At 43.0% G+C, this 20,609-nt stretch overlaps 1 protein-coding gene across 1 annotated transcript in view; it reads right to left on the bottom strand.

Annotated features, from left to right (window-relative positions):
* Positions 1–20,609, bottom strand: part of LOC119926741 (serine/threonine-protein kinase TNNI3K) — a 413,409-nt gene that overhangs the window by 269,304 nt on the left and 123,496 nt on the right. Inside the window, exons 7-9 of the mRNA XM_038745086.1 lie at positions 18,459–18,597; positions 1,554–1,698; positions 1,359–1,463 (exon numbers count right to left, since the gene is read on the bottom strand). Coding sequence (XP_038601014.1) covers positions 1,359–1,463; positions 1,554–1,698; positions 18,459–18,597 — 389 coding nt within the window. The remainder of the gene's footprint in view (positions 1–1,358; positions 1,464–1,553; positions 1,699–18,458; positions 18,598–20,609) is intronic.

The following is a 20,609-nucleotide window of genomic DNA, read 5'->3' as shown; positions in this document are numbered from 1 at the left end:
TTTACCCCTTCTGCATTTCCAAGTTAAAAATAATTGTTTCCTTCTGTAAGCTTATTTCAGAAAGTCTCTTTGGAGGGTTAACTCAGATTCCTACAATGGAACTAGTATATTGTCAGGTATTTAGTGACCATAGAGAAGCAGCGTGGCTCAGTGGAAAGAGCCCGGGCTTTGGAGTCAGAGGTCACGGGTTCAAATCCTGGCTCTGCCAATTGTCAGCTGTGTGACTTTGGGCAAGTCACTTAACTTCTCTGGGCCTCAGTTACCTCATCTGTAAAATGGGGATTAAGACCGTGAGCCCCCCAAGGGGCAATCTGATCACCTTGTAACCTCCCAAGTGCTTAGAACAGTGCTTTGCACTTATTAAGTACTTAATAAATGTCATTACTATTATTATTATTATTATTATTATTATTTCAAGAATGACTAATGGAGTCCTTTGCAAGGTAGATGAATCTGTGAGGAAATGCAGGTAGCAGAGGACTATTGCAACTGAGAATCTTGAGGATGAACAGCAATTAGATGTTGCCACTCTGGGCAGTTTTCTGAAGAAGAGAAGAGATAGAAGCAAAATGTTTGCAGATGTTGCTGCCCTCGTTGCTATAGCAATCATCATCCCTGGCTTTAATGGTCTTGCAATGAGTGCAGCACCTGATGCTATCCCCCATCTGTTGTCTTGACGACAGCATCTGTTCCTACCTTTACCACTTTGTCAAGCAAATGCCCACGCCTCCATCCTGCTTCTGCAGCATCCCTGACTGTGTGCTGCATACCATACTTAATGATAATAATAATGATGGCATTTATTAAGTGCTTACTATGTGCAAATCACTGTTCTTAGCGCTGGGGAGGTTACAAGGTGATCGGGTTGTCCCACGGGGGGCTCACAGTCTTCATCCCCATTTTACAGATGAGGGAACTGAGGCACAGAGAAGTGAAATTCATTCATTCATTCAATCGTATTTATTGAGCACTTACTGTGTGCAGAGCACTGTACTAAGCGCTTGGGAAGTACAAGTTGGCAACATATAGAGACGGTCCCTACCCTACCCAACAGTGGGCTCACAGTCTAGAAGGGGGAGACAGAGAACAAAACCAAACATATTAACAAAATAAAATAAATAGAATAAATATGTACAAGTAAAATAAATAAATAGAGTAATAAATACGTACAAACATATATACAGGTGCTGTGGGGAAGGGAAATGACTTGCCCAAAGTCACACAGCTTACAATTGGCGGAGCTGGGATTTGAACTCATGATCCGAGACTCCAAAGCCCGGGCTCTTTCCACTTAGCCACGCTACTTAAAGTTGGACAACTGCTGAATTTCGACAGTCACTATGCTTAAAATCCTTTACCTGTGAAAAGCTGTTTCACTGAAGATGTTTTCCTTAGTCAGGCTCTCAGCCCCCGAGAGTTGGATTATTTCCTTGACCACTTCGATCTTGCCATTGTAGCATGCCCTAAAGCGGAAGAAAAATCCCTTTTTAATTGTGGAATGATACGGACCACGCAACAGCTCGAGGAGACCCTTCCTGGATCAAGTTACTTACAGATGTAAAGGTGTATCTCCGTAAATGTTGACAACGTGGGGCTGAACCTCGAAATTGCTCTGGAGCAGGAACTTGACGATATCATGGTGTCCAAACCGAGAGCAGAAATGCAAAGGCACGTGATCTTCGTTGTCCTGAGCATTCACTGTCACCAGAGACACAAGATCAGTCAATCAATCAATTGATATGTGAGGGCCAAGCTCTGAAATGCTTGGGAGAACTCAGCAAAGCTCTGTAAAAGTTCCCTGTACTCTAGAAGGGGAGACAAACCAGGCCAAAACCATCCACAAGTAGTGGGAACAGGGGGAAGAAGGAGATTAGAGCAGGAAGACAACACACATACCCGGACGAGATAGTTGAACAGAATGCACAAATAAATGGAGGAATATACAAAGAAATAAACATATGTACACAAGTGCTGAGGACTGGAATGAAAGAACACCTATCGAAAATGGCAGATATTGGGGTGAAGGGGTTGCAAATTAAAATTGGGGAAAACTTCTAAGACGAAGCTGGATTTTTAGAAGGGTTTGAAGATGGGAAGATCTGTGGTTTGGGGGGATTTGAGAGGAGAGCGTATTCCAGATGGGAAGAAGAGGGTTAGTGAGATGTGGGAGGTGGAAGAGCTACAGCTAGAAAGTGAAATTGGGAGGGATTGCTTTCCACTTTGTTTCTCAGCTCACAGAAGTGCTAATTTTAGTTCAGAATCATGTGAGATGGCGGGGCAGACGTTTGGTGCCCCGTGAAAGTGAGCAAGATTCAGCTAGGTGGTACTGGGAGGTAGAAAAATAGGTTACTTTTACCCTACTGTCTTTATAATAATAACAATAATAATGGCATTTTAAGTGCTTACTATGTGCAAAGCACTGTTCTAAGCGCTGGGTAGGTTACAAGGTGATCAAGTTGTCCCACGGGGGGCTCACAGTCTTAATCCCCATTTTACAGATGAGGTAACTGAGGCCCAGAGAAGTGAAGTGTCTTGCCCAAGGTCACACAGCTGACAATTGGCGGAGCCGGGATTTGAACCCATGGCCTCTGACTCCATAGCCGGTGCTCTTTCCACTGAGCCACGCTGCTCTATGCTTCCGAGCATCTCCCTCGCTTCTCACAGTTTTATTCAGTTAGTATCGTCTAGCAGCTGGGTGAAACAAACCTCTATTTCTGAGCACTGAATCCTGTTGGCTTTTTCCGTAAATGGTATTTATTGAGCAATTTCTGTGGGCAGACCACTGCATTAAGCGTTTGGGAGAGTACAATATAACAGAGTTGGAAGACATGGGGAAGAAACACGGCTTAGTGGATAGAGCACCAGGTGGGGAATCAAAAAAACCTGGGCTCTAATCTTGGCTCCGCCACCTGTCTGCTGTGTGACCTTGGGGAAGTCACTTAATTTCTCTGTTCCTCGGTTACATCATCTGCAAAATGAGGATTAAGATTGTGAGCTCTATGTGGGACGGGGACTGTGTCCAAACTGATTTCCTAGTATCTACCCCAGCACTTAGTAATAATAATAATGGTACTTGTTAAGTGCTTACTATGTGCAAAGCACTGTTCTAAGGACTGGGGTAGATACAAATTAATCAGGTTGGACATAATCCCTGTCCCACTTGAGGCTCACATTCTTAATCCCCATTTTAATAATAATAATGATGATGATGATGGCATTTGTTAAGCATTTACTATGGGCAAAGCACTGTTCTAAGTGCTGAGGGGGACACAAGGTGATCAAGTTGTCTTGCGTGGGACTCACAGTCTTAATCCTCATTTTACAAATGAGGTAACTGTGGCTCAGATAAATTAAGTTACTTGCCCAAGGTCACACAACAGACATGTGACGGAGGTAGGATTAGAACCCATGATCTCTGACTCCCAAGCCGGTGCTCTTTCCATTGAGCCATGCTGCTTCTCTAATATGAGGAAACTGAGGTCTAGAGAAGTGAAGTGACTTGCCCAAGGTGACACTCTTAAAATGTTCTGAGACAGCAGCAGGTAAGGGTGGTGGGGGTTAGAGGTCTCATGTAGTATCTAATACAGTGCCTGGCACATAGTAAGTGCTTAACTAATGCCACAGTTATTATTATTATTATTATTATTATTATTATTATTATTATTATTATTATTATTATTAATATTATTATTATTATTATCATGGGCCTGGGTGTCAGAAAGACTTGGGTTCTAGTCCTGGCTCTGCCACTTTTCTGCTGTGTGACCTGGGGTAAGTCACTCACTTTTCTGTGCCTCAGTTACCTCATCTGCAAAATGGGGATTAAGACTATGAGCCCCAAGTGGGACAGGGACTGTGACCAACCTGATTAGCTTGTAGCTACTCCAGCACTTAGAAAAGTGCTTGACACAAAGTAAGGGATTAACATATACTATTATATGTTATAACGGCTCAATAAATACCATCAACTGATTGAGTAGACCTGTATATATGTATATATGTTTGTATATATTTATTACTCTATTCATTTATTTATTTATTTTACTTGTACATATCTATTCTATTTATTTTATTTTGTTAGTATGTTTGGTTTTGTTCTCTGTCTCCCCGTTTTAGGCTGTGAGCCCACTGTTGGGTAGGGACTGTCTCTATGTGTTGCCAACTTGTACTTCCCAAGCGCTTAGTACAGTGCTCTGCACACAGTAAGCGCTCAATAAATACGATTGATGATGATGATGATTATAATATTATATATATATATTGTGTATATTATATATTATCCTATTATATTATATATTAATTATTATTGTGGTTCCTTGCCTTGAAGGAGCTTATATTCTAGAAAGCTCATCTCCTAAACTCTGATCAGACAGATCAGGTCCTGGTCCGATGGAAAGAGCACCCCCCTCTAAGAATCACTTGACCTGGATTCTGCAGCTGCGCCATCAGTGGAGTAGGTCTGTGACCCAAAGTCATTCAATCATATTTATTGAGCGCTTACTGTGTGCAGAGCACTGTACTAAGCGCTTGGGAAGTACAAGTTGGCAACATATAAAGACGGTCCCTACCCAACAGTGGGCTCACAGTCAAGAAGGAGGAGACAGAGAACAAAACAAAACATATTAACAAATTAACAAAATAAAATAAATAGAATTAGTATGTACAAATAAAATGAATAAATGAAAATATCACCTAGGGTGTTCTGCAAGGTGGACGGGCCCATCTGTGTCATGAAAAATAAGTGGCTAAGGTGAGCAGCAAAGGCTTTAGAGGTTACCAAGGAAACTGCCTCCTGGAGCATAGTCCTGATGTCACTTTGGGTCCTACCCCTAAAACTTTTTGTGTGAATTGTACTACGCGCAATTTCACTCTGCTCATCCATAGCACTGTTTGTACGAGCAGGAAAATGACCAACGGGGATAAAAATAACAATAATAATAATAATAATGATAATAATAATAATAATAATAATAACATTTGTTAAGTGCTTACTATGTGCAAATCACTGCTCTAAGTGCTGGGGGCTACAAGGCGATCAGGTTGTCCCACGTGGGGCTCACAGTCTTAATTCCCATTTTACAGATGAGGGAACAGAGGCACAGAGACGTTAAGTGGCTTGCCCAAAGTCGTACAGCTGACAAGTGGTGGAGTCGGGATGCGAGGATGTAAGGGCTACTGCATAAATCACAGCACTAGAATCAATTCCCTTGCACACAGGTTCGAGACTGAGTAGCTTCAATTGTTCTTTGTGGTAGACATAATCATCTATCATAAGGCTGTAAGCTCTAGATCGTAAGGTCATCCTCTAGACTGTAAGCTCATTGTGGGCAGGGAACGTGTCTATCAACTGTTACCAACTTCTGGCTCCGCCAATTGTCAGCTGTGTGACTTTGGGCAAGTCCCTTAACTTCTCTGGGCCTCAGTTACCTCATCTGTAAAATGGGGATGAAGACTGTGAGCCCCCCGTGGGACAACCTGATCACCTTGTAACCTCCCCAGTGCTTAGAACAGTAGCGCTTAATAAATGCCATCATTCTTATTAGTATTCCAAGCACTTAGCAGAGTGCTCTGCACAAAGTAAATAGTCAATACCAATCATTAAATGATTGACTGATAGACTGACTGATCAAGCAGAAGGTTATTGTGATTGCCGAATCATTCATTCATTCATAGTGAGACGCAGTATGGCTAGTGAGAAGCAGCGTGGCTCAGTGGAAAGAGCACGGGCTTGGGAGTCAGAGGTCATGGGTTTGAATCCCGGCTCCGCCACTTGTCAACTGTGTGACCCTGGGCAAGTCACTTAACTTCTCTGTGCCTCAGTCACCACATCTGTAAAATGGGGAGTAAGACTGTGAGCCCCATGAGGGACAACCTGATCACCTTGTATCTCCCCAAGTGCTTAGAACAGTGCTTTGCACATAGTCAGCGCTTAACAAATACCATTATTATTATTCATTCATTCAATAGTATTTATTGAGTGCTTACGCTGTGCAGAGCCCCGTACTAAGTTCTTGGAAAGTACAAAACAGCAATAAAGAGAGACAATCCCTGCCCACAGCAGGCTTACAGCCTTGTGGCGGGGGCAGGATGGGGGAGAGACAGACATCAAAACAAGTAAACTGGCATCAATTCTATATGTATGTATTTAAATTCATTCATTCAATCGTATTTATCGAGCGCTTACTGTGTGCAGAGCACTGTACTAGGCGCTTGGAAAGTACAAGTTAGCAACTAATAGAAACGGTCCCTACCCAACAATGGGCTCATAGTCTAGAAGGGGGAGACAGACAACAAATTTATAATATAACATAAAATACAATATATAATATAATATAATATAATATAATATAATATAATATAATATAATATAATATAATATAATATAATATAATATAATATAATATATAATATAATATAATATAATATAATATAATATAATATAATATAATATAATGCAATATAATATAGTACAATATAACATGATATATAATATAATATAATATAATATAAAATACAACATAATACACGATATAATATAATAATGTAATTTAATAATATAATATAATATAATCAATATAATATAATATAAGTAATGTGATGTAATACAACATATAACATAACATAACATAACATAAAATATAACATAACATAACATAACACAATATAATATAATATAATATAATATAATATAATATAATATATATATGTATACATAAGTACTGTGGGGCAGGGGCGGGGGAGCAAAGGGAGTGAGTTGAGGTGATGTGGAAGGGAAGGGGAGCTGAGGAAGAGGGGGCTTCGTCTGGGAAGGCCTCTTGGAGGAGGCGTGCCTGCAGTAGGGCTTTGAAGGAGGAAAGAGTGATTTGTTGAAGGATTTGAGGAGGAAAGGGGTTCCAGACCAGGGGTAGGATGTGGGCCGATGGTTGGCAGCAAGACCGGAGAAACCGAGGCCCAGTGAGAAAGTGAGTAGCAGAGGAGCAGAGTGTGCGGGCTGGGCTGAAGAAGGGAAGGGAGGTAAGAAGGGGCAAGGTGATGGAGAGCTTTGAATTCAATAGTGAGGAGTTTTTACTTGATATGGAGGTGGATAGACAACCACTGGAGATTTTTGAGGAGGGGGTGACATGCCCTGAACGTTTTTATAGAAAGATAATCTGGGCAGTGAAGTATTGACTTGACACCTGTCCACGTGTTTTGTTTTGTTGTCTGTCTCCCCCTTCCGGACTGTGAACTCATTGTTGGGTAGGGACCGTCTCTATATGTTGCCAACTTGTACTTTCCAAGCGCTAAGTACAGAGTTCTGCACACAGTAAGTGCTCAATAAATACGAGTGAATGAATGAATGAATGAATGAATGAATTCAGTCTGCAGGGCTCCAAGACTGAGCCCCCTCCTTCCTCTCCCCCTCCCCATCCCCCCCACCTTACCTCCTTCCCCTCCCCACAGCACCTGTATATATGTATATATGTTTGCCCGTATTTATTACTCTATTCATTTATTTATTTTATTTGTACATATTTATTCTATTTATTTTATTTTGTTAATATGCTTTGTTTTGTTGTCTGTCTCCCCCTTCTAGACTGTGAGCCCTCTGTTGGGTAGGGACCGTCTCTATATGTTGCCAACTTGGACTTCCCAAGCACTTAGTACAGTGCTCTGCACACAGTAAGCGCTCAATAAATATGATTGAATGAATGAATGACTGAAGTGGAGAGAGGCAGGAAGCTAGTCCCAACCCTTTATTGAGGCAATCGATCAATCAATCAATCACATTTACTGAGCTCTTTCTGTTTCCAGAGCACTGTACTGAGTGCTTGGGAGAGTACAACAGAGTTGATAGACATATTCCCTGCCGACGACAAGCTCACAGTCTAGAGTAATCAATCAATCAATCAATCAGTCATATTTATTGAGCGCTTACTGTGTGCAGAGCACTGTACTAAGCGCTTGGGAAGTACAAGTCGGCAACACATAGAGACAGTCCCTACCCAACAGTGGGCTCACAGTCTAGAAGAGCTCATAGTATAGAGACCTTAGCACTGATGCCTCCTCCATCACATGGGTAGGGGTTGGCTCAGAAATGGCTCTGACTGTAAACTCCTTTTTGTTTATGGTACTTCTAAAGTGCTTACTATGTGCCGGGCACTGTACTAAGCACTAGGGTAGATACAAGCTAACCAGGTTGGACACAGTCCATGTCCCACATGGGGCTCCCAGTCTTAATCCCCATTTGACAGACGAGGTAACTGAGGCACAGAGAAGTTAAGCAACTTTCTCAAGGTCAAAGAGCAGACGAATGATGGATCAGGATTAGAACTCAGGTCCTTCCAACTCCCAGGTCTGTGCATTATCCACCAAGAAATCATTTTTCCCTCATTTCCTCATTCCTTCAGCTCACTTTGGGCGGGGATTTTCTCTGCCAACTCTGTAGTCTTGTAGTCTCCCAAGCAGTTAGTGCGGAGCTCTGCATGGAGTAAGTGCTCAATAAAACCATCGACTGATTAAATACCACTGGTTCATTCAATCATATTTACTGAGTGCTTACTGTGTGCAGAGCACTGTACTAAGCACTGGTTGATCTGAAATTGCTCAGGTCTCCCATTTCAGAAAGGCTCCTGCAGATTGTAAGATCCTTGAAGGCCGTGCCTGCTAACACTATGGCGTGGCTCAGTGGAAAGAGCCCGGGCTTTGGAGTCAGAGGTCATGGGTTCTAATCCCTGCTCTGGTGCTTGTCAGCTGTGTAACTTTGGGCAAGTCGCTTCACTTCCCAGCGCTTAGAACAGTGCTTTGCACATAGTAAGCGCTTAATAAATGCCATTATTATTATTATTCTCTGGGCCTCAGTTGCCTCATCTGTAAAATGTGGATGAAGACTGTAAGCCCCCTGTGGGACAACCTTGTAACCTTCCCAGTGCTTAGAACAGTGCTTTGCACATAGTAAGCGCTTAATAAATGCCATCATTATTATTATTATCATTATTCCCAGGCGCTCAGCAGACTGCTCTGCACACAGTAGCGGCTCAATAAATACCATCAACTGATTGAGTAGACCTGTATATATGTATATATGTTTGTACATATTTATTACTCTAATTATTTATTTATTTTACTTGTACATATCTATTCTATTCATTTTATTTTGTTAGTATGTTTGGTTTTGTTCTCTGTCTCCCCCTTCTAGACTGTGAGCCCACTGTTGGGTAGGGACTGTCTCTATATGTTGCCAACTTGTACTTCCCAAGCGCTTAGTACAGTGCTCTGCACACAGTACGCGCTCAATCAATACGATTGATTGATTGATTGATTGATTGATTGACCCCCTCTCAGGGTTGCACCTGGAGAGTTTCCAGTACTTTACCAGTCTTGGCTACTGGAGGGAGAGTGAAGCAGAGGCCTACCCATCCCATTCCTAGTTTGGCCAGTGGCTAGTGAGTCGCAGGCAATCGGCTACAAGCCACAACTCCCCTGTGCTGGGCAGCAGCGGCACGGGAGTCGAGGATGGAGACTCAAGTTTATTGCGTGGAAGGTGACCATGGTAAAACGCTTCCATATTTTTATCAAGAAAACTCTATAGATCCACTACCGGAACGATCGCAGATGGAGAGCGGGGCGCTCCGGGAGAGATGCGTCCGCAGTGTCGCTATGGGTCGGAAACGACTCAGTGGCATAAGACAAGACAAGACTGAGTAGAGCTAACATGGTGTAGTGGATAGAGCATGGGTCTGCCACTTGTCTGCTGTGCGGCCTTGGATAAGTCACTTCACTTCTCTGTGCCTCAGTTACTTCATTTGCAAAATGGGAATTGAGACTGTACATCCCCCCACCTTACCTCCTTACCCTCCCCACAACACCTGCATATATGTATATAATAATAATAATAATAATGACATTTATTAAGCGCTTACTATGTGCAAAGCACTAAGCGCTGGGAAGGTTACAAGGTGATCAGGTTGTCCCATGTGGGGTTTATATATGTTTGTAGATATTTATTACTCTATTTATTTATTTATTTATTTTACTTGTACACATTTATTCAATTTATTTTATTTAGTTAATATGTTTTGTTTTGTTCATCATCATCATCATCATCATCAATCGTATTTATTGAGCACTTACTATGTGCAGAGCACTGTACTAAGCGCTTGGGAAGTACAAATTGGCAACATATAGAGACAGTCCCTACCCAACAGTGGGCTCACAGTCTAAAAGGGGGAGACAGAGAACAAAACCAAACATACTAAGAAAATAAAATAAATAGAATAGATATGTACAAATAAAATAAATAAATAAATAAATAAATAGAGTAATAAATATGTACAAACATATATACATACATACAGGTGCTGCGGGGAAGGGAAGGAGGTAAGATGGGGGGGATGGAGAAGGGGACGAGGGGGAGAGGAAGGAAGGGGCTTGTCTGTCTCCCCCTACTAGACTGGGAGCCTGCTGTTGGGCAGGGACCGTCTCTATGTGTTGCCAACTTGTACTTCCCAAGCACATAGTACAGTGCTCTGCACACAGCAAGCGCTCAATAAATGTGATTGATTGATTGATTTAGTTAATATGTTTTGTATTGTTGTCTGTCTCCCACTTCTAGACTGTGAGCCTGCTGTTGGGTAGCGACCGTCTCTATGTGTTGCTAACTTGTACTTCCCAAGCTCTTAGTACAGTGCTCTGCACACGGTAAGTGCTCAATAAATACGATTGAATGAATAGGGACAGTGTCCAACCCGATTAGTCTGTATCCACCTCAGCACTGTGTACAGTTCCTGCCACATAGTAAGCGCTTAGCAGCGTGGCTCAGTGGAAAGAGCCCGGGCTTTGGAGCCGGAGGTCATGGTTTCAAATCCCAGCTCCACCAATCGTCAGCTGTGTGACTTTGGGCAAGTCACTTCACTTCTCTGGGCCTCAGTTACCTCATCTGTAAAATGGGGATGAAGACTGTGCGCCCCCCACCATGGGACAACCTGATCACCTTGTAACCTCCCCAGTGCTTAGAACATAGTAAGTGCTTAATAAATGCCATCATTATTATTATTATTACCACAATTTTTAACTAAGCTGGTTCCACAGATCCAAGGATTGAGAAAAATGGGATGAATCCAAAAGCCTTTCTGAACCTCCTTACAGAATTTCCCCGAAGTCTGGGAAATTCAGAGCACCTACTGAATCTCAGGGTACCTTGTGGACAGGGATAGTGTTTACCATTTCTATTGTATTTTGCTCTCTCAAGCGCTTAGTACAGTGCTCTGCACCCTGCAAGTGCTCATTGACTGATTAGATTAAGAGGAGCAGCGTGGCGCCATGGAAAGAGCTCGGGCTTTGGAATCCGAGGTCATGGGTCCAAATCCCGCCTCCACCAATTGTCAGCTGTGTGACTTTGGGCAAGTCACATCACCTCTCTGGGCCTCAGTTACCGCATCTGTAAAATGGCGATTCAGACTGTGAGCCCCCCCCCCACCATGGGACAACCTATCACCTTGTAATCTCCCCAGCGCTTAGTACAGTGCTTTGCACATCGTAAGCGCTTAATAAATGCCATCGTTTCTCCCCCTTCTAGACTGTGAGCCCGCTGTTGGGTAGGGACTGTCTCTATGTGTTGCCGACTTGTACTTCCCAAGCGCTTAGTACAGTGCTCTGCACACAGTAAGCGCTCAATAAATACGATTGACTGATTAGGAGTGGGCAGGGAAATCCTGCAAACTCCACTACATCGGGGTCAGATTCTGGGGGATGCTTTTGTGAATTTTGCTACTTGCTTGAGGGTACACCAGAGCATGGCATTTGTTACCCAATTAAATTTCGGACAGAATCACTGAGCTTGAATTTGCCCACGGAATTCAGGCTGAGAATATCGTAGCAAAGTGAACCTCTACGATTAACAGTTGGCTCTGTCTTCCCTATTGCATTCTTCCATTTTCTTCCCCTTTCCTTCTCCAGTCTTCTTCTTTAACAGTCTGTCTTCCTTTTTGTCACTCTTACAGCCACCTCACCACACCCCCACCCTCTATCCCCACCCTGCACCTGATTCCCTGCATTGTTTTGGATGTTCCTTGGTTCCGCCTTTCAGAGACTCAAAGTAACACATATTCTCAAGTATCAGAAGAGGCGTTTTATTATTAGGACAAAACAAAGGAGACTTTATTTAAATGACACCTCATTATAGAGCAATGCCCCTATTTCAGCCGTCTGGTGATTTTATTATTATTTTCCAAGTTCATCAAGGAAGATCATTAAGCGTATGATCACAAAAGTTTACTTCAACGGCTAAGAAACTGCTCACAGCAGTAAACTGCACTTTAAAATCACCATAAATTGCAGTAAATTGAGCTCCCAATTGAAAAGAACCCCGCTAAAGGGCAATACCTCTGACGGGACACATTTCACACAGTAAAATGCTTCATTTATTTGGTCATCCCACTTAGAAATTCTTTGCCATTTACTGCAATTCACAGCGTGCCTTGCTACAGAACTATGTCACCTAAAAGGGCTAGAATATGTAGTGTTTCCATTAGAGGTGTAAATGAATAAATCCTGAATTTTAAAAATCAGCAGGGTGAAGTGAAGGAACTTTAATACAGCTCACATTTTGCAAATGTTACTGAAATCTGAAAGCATTTCAACCTTTTCAATCTGTTTCATCAAGTCCCGCAAATCCTCTTTTTTCTCTGACCCAAGAGCTCGGAAGAAAATGACCAATGAGTGAAAAGCCTGGGAAAGAAGAAGGACCTGACTCCCCCAGCATCCTCGATTCCCGAGACCATTTGTTTGGTTAATTTTACATCCTGAATTCATTTTCGTTTTGAAGCGTTTGTGACATCCCTGGCTGCCATGACAACCCACTGTAAATAGCAGGTTTCAAATTGTACTACTTTCCGGGTCACTCATTTCATCCTCCTCTTTCTATTCTACGGGGAAGGTCCGGTGGGGAAATAAATCATCTGGAAGCTTATCCTACTTTCGGACTGAACCAATTCACTGATAACAAGTCCTGTGCGATATCGTATGGCAGGGCCTGATCTCTTCCATTTATTTTAGCGATGCTGGTTAAATACATTGGGTCCTAAATATCAAGTTTGTCCTTTGGGGGGAGGGGGGAAATACTGGCACCACAGTTTTCTAATGAGAGTAGGAGGGCTGTAAAACTAACAAAGAAAACATGACATTTTTACTCCATGAGACTAGTATGTAGGAAGGGATGCAGTTGGGGCCAGCTCCTCTGAGACCCTGGAAACTTGAGTGGTGGAGCACAAAAGACATTGGTTTTGACCCAAGCGGCTTTAGAGATCACAAAGGGGGAAAATAATCCCACAGTGATTTCCTGGATTTGGTTCTTTGGTAAATTAATGAAGCACCATCATTCGGGATGATCCCATTAAGGACATCGGAAGTTAACACCATTTCCTGTTCTCTCACTCCCTTCTGTGTTACCCCGGCACTTGGATTTGGTCCCTTTACTCGCCTCCTTCCCCCGCCTCCACCCCACAGCACTTATATACTTATCCATAATTTATTTATTTATTAGGGGCTTCTTGTTGTGGCCAAGGAATGTGTCTACCAAGGGTTATTTTGTACTCTTTCAAGCACTTAGTACAGTGATATGCACACAGCAGGTGCTCAGTAAATACAATTGATTGATTATCATGACCCTTGTCACAGCATGGGGAACACAAAGTTAGCACTCTCTTCTTCAACTACAACCCAACTCACCCCCTTGGATCCTTCCAGGCTAATCAACTCACTGTGCCTCAGTTTCACTTCTCTGACTCTTTCTCATCCCATTTGTACTGTCCATAACCCCCTTCCCTTTAAACCCACCAAACCATAGCTTTCTCTATCTTCAAAGCCATCCTGAATTCCTACCCTCTTTGATTAATTTTTCTTCTGCCCAAGTCAAAATCTCCCGACATCACCTCAGATTGTTTGTGCTACCTCTGGATTTATGCACTTTCCAATATGTGGAGCACATCTATGTGAATTTACTTCCATACTAATAGTGATGATGATAATAATAATAATAATGGCATTTGTTAAGTGCTCACTATGAGCCAGGCACTGTTCTAAGTCCTGGGTTAGATATATAGTTATCAGGTTGGAGACACTCCCTGTCCTTCATAGGGGTCACCATCACATGTCCAAAACAGAACTCCTTGTCTTCCCACACAAACCCTGCCTGCCCCCGACTTTCCCATCACTGTAGACAGCACCATCATCCTCCCTGTCTCACAAGCCTGTAGCCTTGGGGCTATCCTCAAAACATCTCTCTCATTCAACCCACACATTCAATCTGTCACCAAATCCTGATGGTTCGACTTTCACAGCATCGCTAAAATCCACCTTTTTCTCTCCATCCAAACTGCCACTACATCAATCCAAGCATTTATCCTATCCCACCTTGACTATTGCATCAGCCTCCTTGCTGACCTCCCTGCCTCTCATTTCTCTCTCTCAATCAATCGTATTTATTGAGCGCTTACTGTGTGCAGAGCACTGTACTAAGCGCTTGGGAAGTACAAGTTGGCAACACATAGAGACAGTCCCTACCCAACAGTGCGCTCTCCCCACTCCAATCCATACTTCACTCCACTGCATGAAGCATTTATCAACAAAAACGTTCAGTTCATGTCTCCCCACTCCTCAAGAACCTTCAATGGCTGCCCATCCACCTCCACCTCAAAAAGAAGTCAGCTTTGCTGCACTCAATCAACTCATCCCATTCTACCTCACCTCACTAATCTGAGTCCAGCCCACACACTCTGTTCCTCTGGCACTAGTTTACTCATTGTATCTCGTCTATCTCGCTGCTGACCCCTTTCTCACGTCCTTCTCTAGCCTGGAACTCCCTCCCTTTCTATAATAATAATAACGATGGCATTTATTAAGCACTTACTATATGCAAAGCACTGTTCTAAGTGCTGGAGAAGTTACAACGTGATCAGATTGTCCCACAGCGGGCTCACGGTCTTCATCCCCATTTTACAGATAAGGGTCCTGAGGCACAGAGAACTTAAGTGACTTGCCAAAAGTCACACAGCTGACAATTGGTGGAGTCAGTATTTGAACCCATGACCTCTGACTCCAAAGCCCGGGCTCTTTTCCACTGAGTCATGCTGATTCTTTCTACGTGCACCAGATCTTTACTCTCTCCATCTTCAAAGCATTATTAAGATCACATCTCCTGCTAAAGGCCTTCCCTGATTCAGCCTTCTTTTTCTGGTATCACTCTCCCTTCTACAGCATTTAATAATAATAATAATAATGGCATTTATTAACTGCTTACTATGTGCAGGGGTGTTCTATGTGCTGGGGGAAATACAATGTGATCAGGTTGTCCCACGGGGGGCTCACAGTCTTCATCCCCATTTTACAGATAAGGGAACTGAGGCACAGAGTAGTGAAATGACTTGCCCAAAGTCACACAGCTGACAAGTGGCAGAGCCAGGATTTGAACCCATGACCTCTGATTCCAAAGCCCGGGCTCTTTCCATTGAACCATGCTGCACTTCAATCTGTGGTCTTTGGACATTTGATATTTGCCCCACTCCCAAATCCACAGCACGCGTGTACATATCTTTAAATTACATTTTATAAATTATTTATTCATATTAATGTCTATCTCCCCTTCTAGACTGTAGACTCATTATGGGCAGGGAGCATGTCTGCTAATTCCATTGTATTGTACTCTCCTGAGCACTAAACTGCTCTGCACATTGTAAGCACTCAATAAATACTACTGATTAATTGATTGACTGGTCCACCTCTGTGTCAAACAGAACCATCTTACCATAGTCTTTAAATCTATCCATCACCATGCTCCCTCCTGCCTTATCTACCTAATTTTCTACTATAACCCTGCCCACATACTTTACTCTTTTAATGTCGACCGTTTTCCTGTCCCTTGATCTCATCTATCTCACTGCTGACCTCTCACCCATGTCCTGCCTCTGGTCTGGAACGTCCTCCCTCTTCATATGGGGCAGACAATCACTCTCCTAACCTTCAAAGCCTTGCTAAAAGCTTTATCTCCTCCAAGAACCCCAACTAAGTCCTCATTTCCTCTTCTCCCACTACTATCTGGACGGCCCCTGCAGTTGGATTTGCTCCTGTTATTCCCCCCTCCCTTAGCCCCATACAACATTTGCATACATATTTGTAATTTATTTGTTCATATTAGTGTCTGCTTCCCTCTCTAGACTGCAAGCTCACTCTAGGCAGGAAACAGATCTACCTACCAGCTCTGTTATTCTGTACTTTCCCAAGAGCTTAGTGCAGTGCTCTGCACACAGTAAGCACTCAAAACCTATGAAAGACTGATTGAATGATAGGTAGGTCTTGTCTTATGCCGTCAAGTCATCTCCGATCCATAGCGGTGCCATGGACACATCCCTCCCAGAACGCTCCACCTCCATCTGCAATCATTCTGATAGTGGATCCATAGAGTTTTCTTGGTAAAAATACAGAAGCGGTTTACCACTGCCTCCTTAGAGTCTGTATCCTAAAAATGCAACAAACCCTGAGTCTCTGCCTTCGACTCTCTCATTCAATCAATCGTATTTCAACCATATTTAATCTCCCATGCTGCTGCTGCCCAGCACAGGTGAGTTTTGATGTGTAGCAGATCGCCTTCTACTCATTAGCCCCTGCCCAAGCTAGGAATGGAATAGACCGGTCTCTGCTTGACTCTCCCATCCGTAGTCAAGACTGGTGGAGTACTGGAAACTCTCCAGGTGTAACCCTGAAAGGGGGATAGGTAGGAGGGCATAAGAATTTTTTTTTTTACAGATGAAGAAACTGAGGCACAGAGAAGTGAACTGACTTACCCAAGGTCACACAGCAGATAAGTGGGCAGAGCCAGGATTAAAAATTAAGTCCTCTCACTCCCATGTCCATGCTCTTTTCCATAGGCCATGATGTTTATCTGATACTCCAGTATTTAAGTACAAACTCATCTTTATGCCATTTTTCAATTTTCATCTTCTTCCCATCTGTAATTTCTTTTGTGTCTATCTTCCTAACTAGATGGTAACCTCTTTGAAGACAGGTTTTGTATCTTCTAACTCTATTTGCTTTATGGTATTTTTAAACACTTATTATATGCCAGACACTGTACTAAGCCCTGGGGTAGATGCAAGCTAATCAGTTTGGACATAGTCCATGTCCCACATGGGCTCACAGTCTTAATCTCCATTTAACAGATGAGGAAACTGAGGCACGGAGAAGTTAAGTGATTTGCCCAAGGTCAAAGAGCAGAAACGTGGTGGAGTCTGGTTGAGAACACAGGTCCTTCTGACTCCCAGGCTGATGCTCTATCTATTAAGCCTCACTACGTCTCCCCATTATACTGTCCCGGGTGTTTAGTTCAGTGTTTTTCACACAGTAGGCAGTCAAGAAATTCAGTCAATCAATGGATTTATAACCACAATAAAAGGCAAGTTTCTCTGCTTTTGAATAGAAACCGCTTAGCCAAAATGAGCACTTGATAAATACGACTGAATGAATGAACTCCTTGGGCCTAGTGAATTCTATACAATTAAGATCCTTATCTTCAATTTTTTAAAAGTCATCAAGAGGCTACATAGAGATGGGACACTATTCTCTGGATTCTTACTCATTCAATAATGCCAATTTTCAGTGGAGAATCAAAAATAGCATCCTTTCCTCCGGTTCCCCAAGGTGAGCTTTTGGGCTTTTGTTCGGCGAAGGAAGAGAGATTGATTAGCCCTTGAAAAACAATCAAAATTTTAGACCAGGACCTGCCAGCTGGAGAGGTTTGACAACCTTGTCCTTTCTGAAAAGTGTAGCGTTCTCACAGCAAAGGCCAGCAGATTTTCCAGCTGTGTTTTTAATTAGGTCTCTTGGGGATCAAAGGGAGACCGTTGGAATCTGCAATCTATATGCTTGAGGGGATTTAATGGCATGTACAACCCTCTAAGAGTCTGTATCCTAAAAATGCAACAAACCCTGATTACCTGACTCAGCTCAAAACGGCCCTTGCCGGATACAAAGAGGGGCCTGTCAGGGTGATCTTGGATTAGGCTCATTTTTTGCACAGGTTTCATCCCACACAGACATCACCTGTCACACTCCTCATCACACTGCACCCCCTTTCTTCACTAGAAAAACAATTCCTCTTGGAAAATCATCTCCCCACCACTCACTTCCAATATTCCTGTTCCACGAACACCAACATCATGGCTGTAAGCCTGGGAATAGGGACTCGGAGACAACTTTGATGTATTTTTAGAAAGGAGATCAAAACCATGCCCAAGGACCCCACTATCTATTGGTTCGGGGTTAAATGGCTTCAAAATATTTTCCCAGTGATTAAAGAAACTTCAGCTGAAGAGTAGAGATGTCATGACAGGGAGCAATTCTGAAGATTTTGCTTTCTTTTTTGAGTACATTTCCAATCCAATCTCCCCACCCCCATTTGAATGTATCGGGTAAAAACATCATCTTACCATCGGCTTTGCTGCCTTCTTCCAGCAAGAGTTTTACGATACTGAGGAATCCTTTGGCAGAGGCTAAATGCATGGGCCTGTCGCCAACTTCCCCGCTTACATTCACGTCGGCACCAGAGTTCAACAGGAGACGGGTCACCTGAACATCCAGTTGTTGGACGTGGATATGTGGGGCAAAAAAAAAAAAAAGGAGAAGGAAGAAATGTAAACCTCAGAGATTTATATGACACCCATGTACCCTAGCACTTAGTGCAGTGCTCTGCACACAGTAAGTGCTCAATAAATACAATTGAATGAATGAATAAATGAACACCCTATACAGAAGGATGTTGTGTTTGCAAGCTGGTTGCTGTAATGGCAAATTATATTGAAACTCCTTATGTGCTTACTACAGTGCTTCGCACACAGAGAGCACTTGATAAATATGACTGAATGAATTAACTCCTTGAGGGCAGGAATCACACCATATACTGTTCTGAGTCTGCGTTCCCTAAGGTTCATTTGCCATGGTCTACCCATATAAAAACTCCCATCAAATGGTTTGGGATGAATGTGATTTATTCACGTTCCTCATTGCTCCCCCATTTACACTCAGACAAACCATTTTAAGGGGAGGAATCAGAACTTCAAAAATATCTTTCAGGACCCTTATATTTTAGGAAACACATGAACTATTTTTGAGCTGAAAATCAATAAGCGTACAACGTAGCTATCTTTGAAATCTACAGTGTATTAAGCATCATTATTCCATGTGTAGGAAGTATTACACTCGTGAGATAGCATGCCCTCATCCATTTATAAATGGCCGTCAGGCAAAGAGGATAGTAATGAAGACATACGGCTTAATAAGGCACCATCTTGCTCGTCAGCATAACACTGCAAATCACCCTAACTTCTCCAAATTACATACGTGATCCTTCCACTTTCAGAAAGGAAGATGAGTCCCTTATCACCAAAGCGCCATATGTATTTTAGCATAATTTCACAAGACTGTGACCATTCGTTCATGGCAAGTGAGTAAATTTATCCCTGCGACTAACATGTAAAGGTTTTTCTTGAGCTATTCCTTGATGATGGGATTAATCCTGAAGGAATGAGAAACTCAGGATGGCATGCGTTGTGCACATCCTTTCGGTGACTGAACTGGAGAAGTGTAGAGATTTCAATCATTTGGGTAAGGTGGTTGTTGTCCCTTCAGAAACATTATTCGCGTTCAGCTCTTCAAATGCATCCAGTGCCCTTCAAGGAGTGCATCAATGAAATGAGATTGCTATTCTACCTGGAGGTCATACTTCAAAACTCTGAAAGTGCCTGCATCTTTACTGGTAAAGATGAAGCATAGGGAGTGACGCATTTTGCACAGATAAGCTTGCCTGTGAACATGAGAAGCTCTCCCGTTGCCACTGAATGCGTTGGCAGGAAACAACAGAAACTACAGCACGCTACAGGACGCATGGCTAATTCATTCATTCATTCAATCAATCGTATTTATTGAGTGCTTACTGTGTGCAGAACGCTGTACTAACCGCTTGGGAAGTACAAGTCGGCAACATATAGAGACAGTCCCTACCCAACAAAGGGCTCCCAGTCTAGACGGGGGAGACAGACGACAAAACAAAACATGTAGAGAGGTGTCAAAATCGTCAGAACAAATAGAATTAAAGCTATATGAACATCATTAACAAAATAAACAGAATAGTAAATATGTACAAGTAAAATAAATGGAGTAATAAATCTGTACAAATATATACAAGTGCTGAGGGGAGGGGAAGGAGGTAGGGCACGCGAGGGGTGATGGGGAGGAGGAGAGGAAAAAGGGTGCACAGTCTGGGAAGGCCTCCTGGAGGAGGTGAGCTCTCTGTAGCTCTGTAGGTGAGCTCTCTGTAGGGCTTTGAAAGGAGGAAGAGAGCTAGCTTGGTGGATGTGTGGAGGGAGGGCATTCCAGGCCAGGGGAAGGACGTGGGCTGGGGGTCGACAGCAGGACAGGTGAGAACGAGGCCCAGTGAGGAGGTGAGCGGTGGCAGAGGAGCGGAGGGTGCGGGCTGGGCTGGAGAAGGAAAGAAGGGAGGTGAGGTAGGAGGGGGTGAGGTGATGGACAGCCTTGAAGCCAAGAGTGAGGAGGTTTTCCTTGATCAAAATGGGGAAAGCTTC

This window comes from Tachyglossus aculeatus, chromosome 4 (genome assembly GCF_015852505.1).
Source record: "Tachyglossus aculeatus isolate mTacAcu1 chromosome 4, mTacAcu1.pri, whole genome shotgun sequence".
Classification (NCBI taxonomy): domain Eukaryota; kingdom Metazoa; phylum Chordata; class Mammalia; order Monotremata; family Tachyglossidae; genus Tachyglossus; species Tachyglossus aculeatus.
The sequence above is the reverse complement of the archived record's forward strand: the minus strand, read 5'-3'. Positions and strand labels throughout refer to the sequence as shown.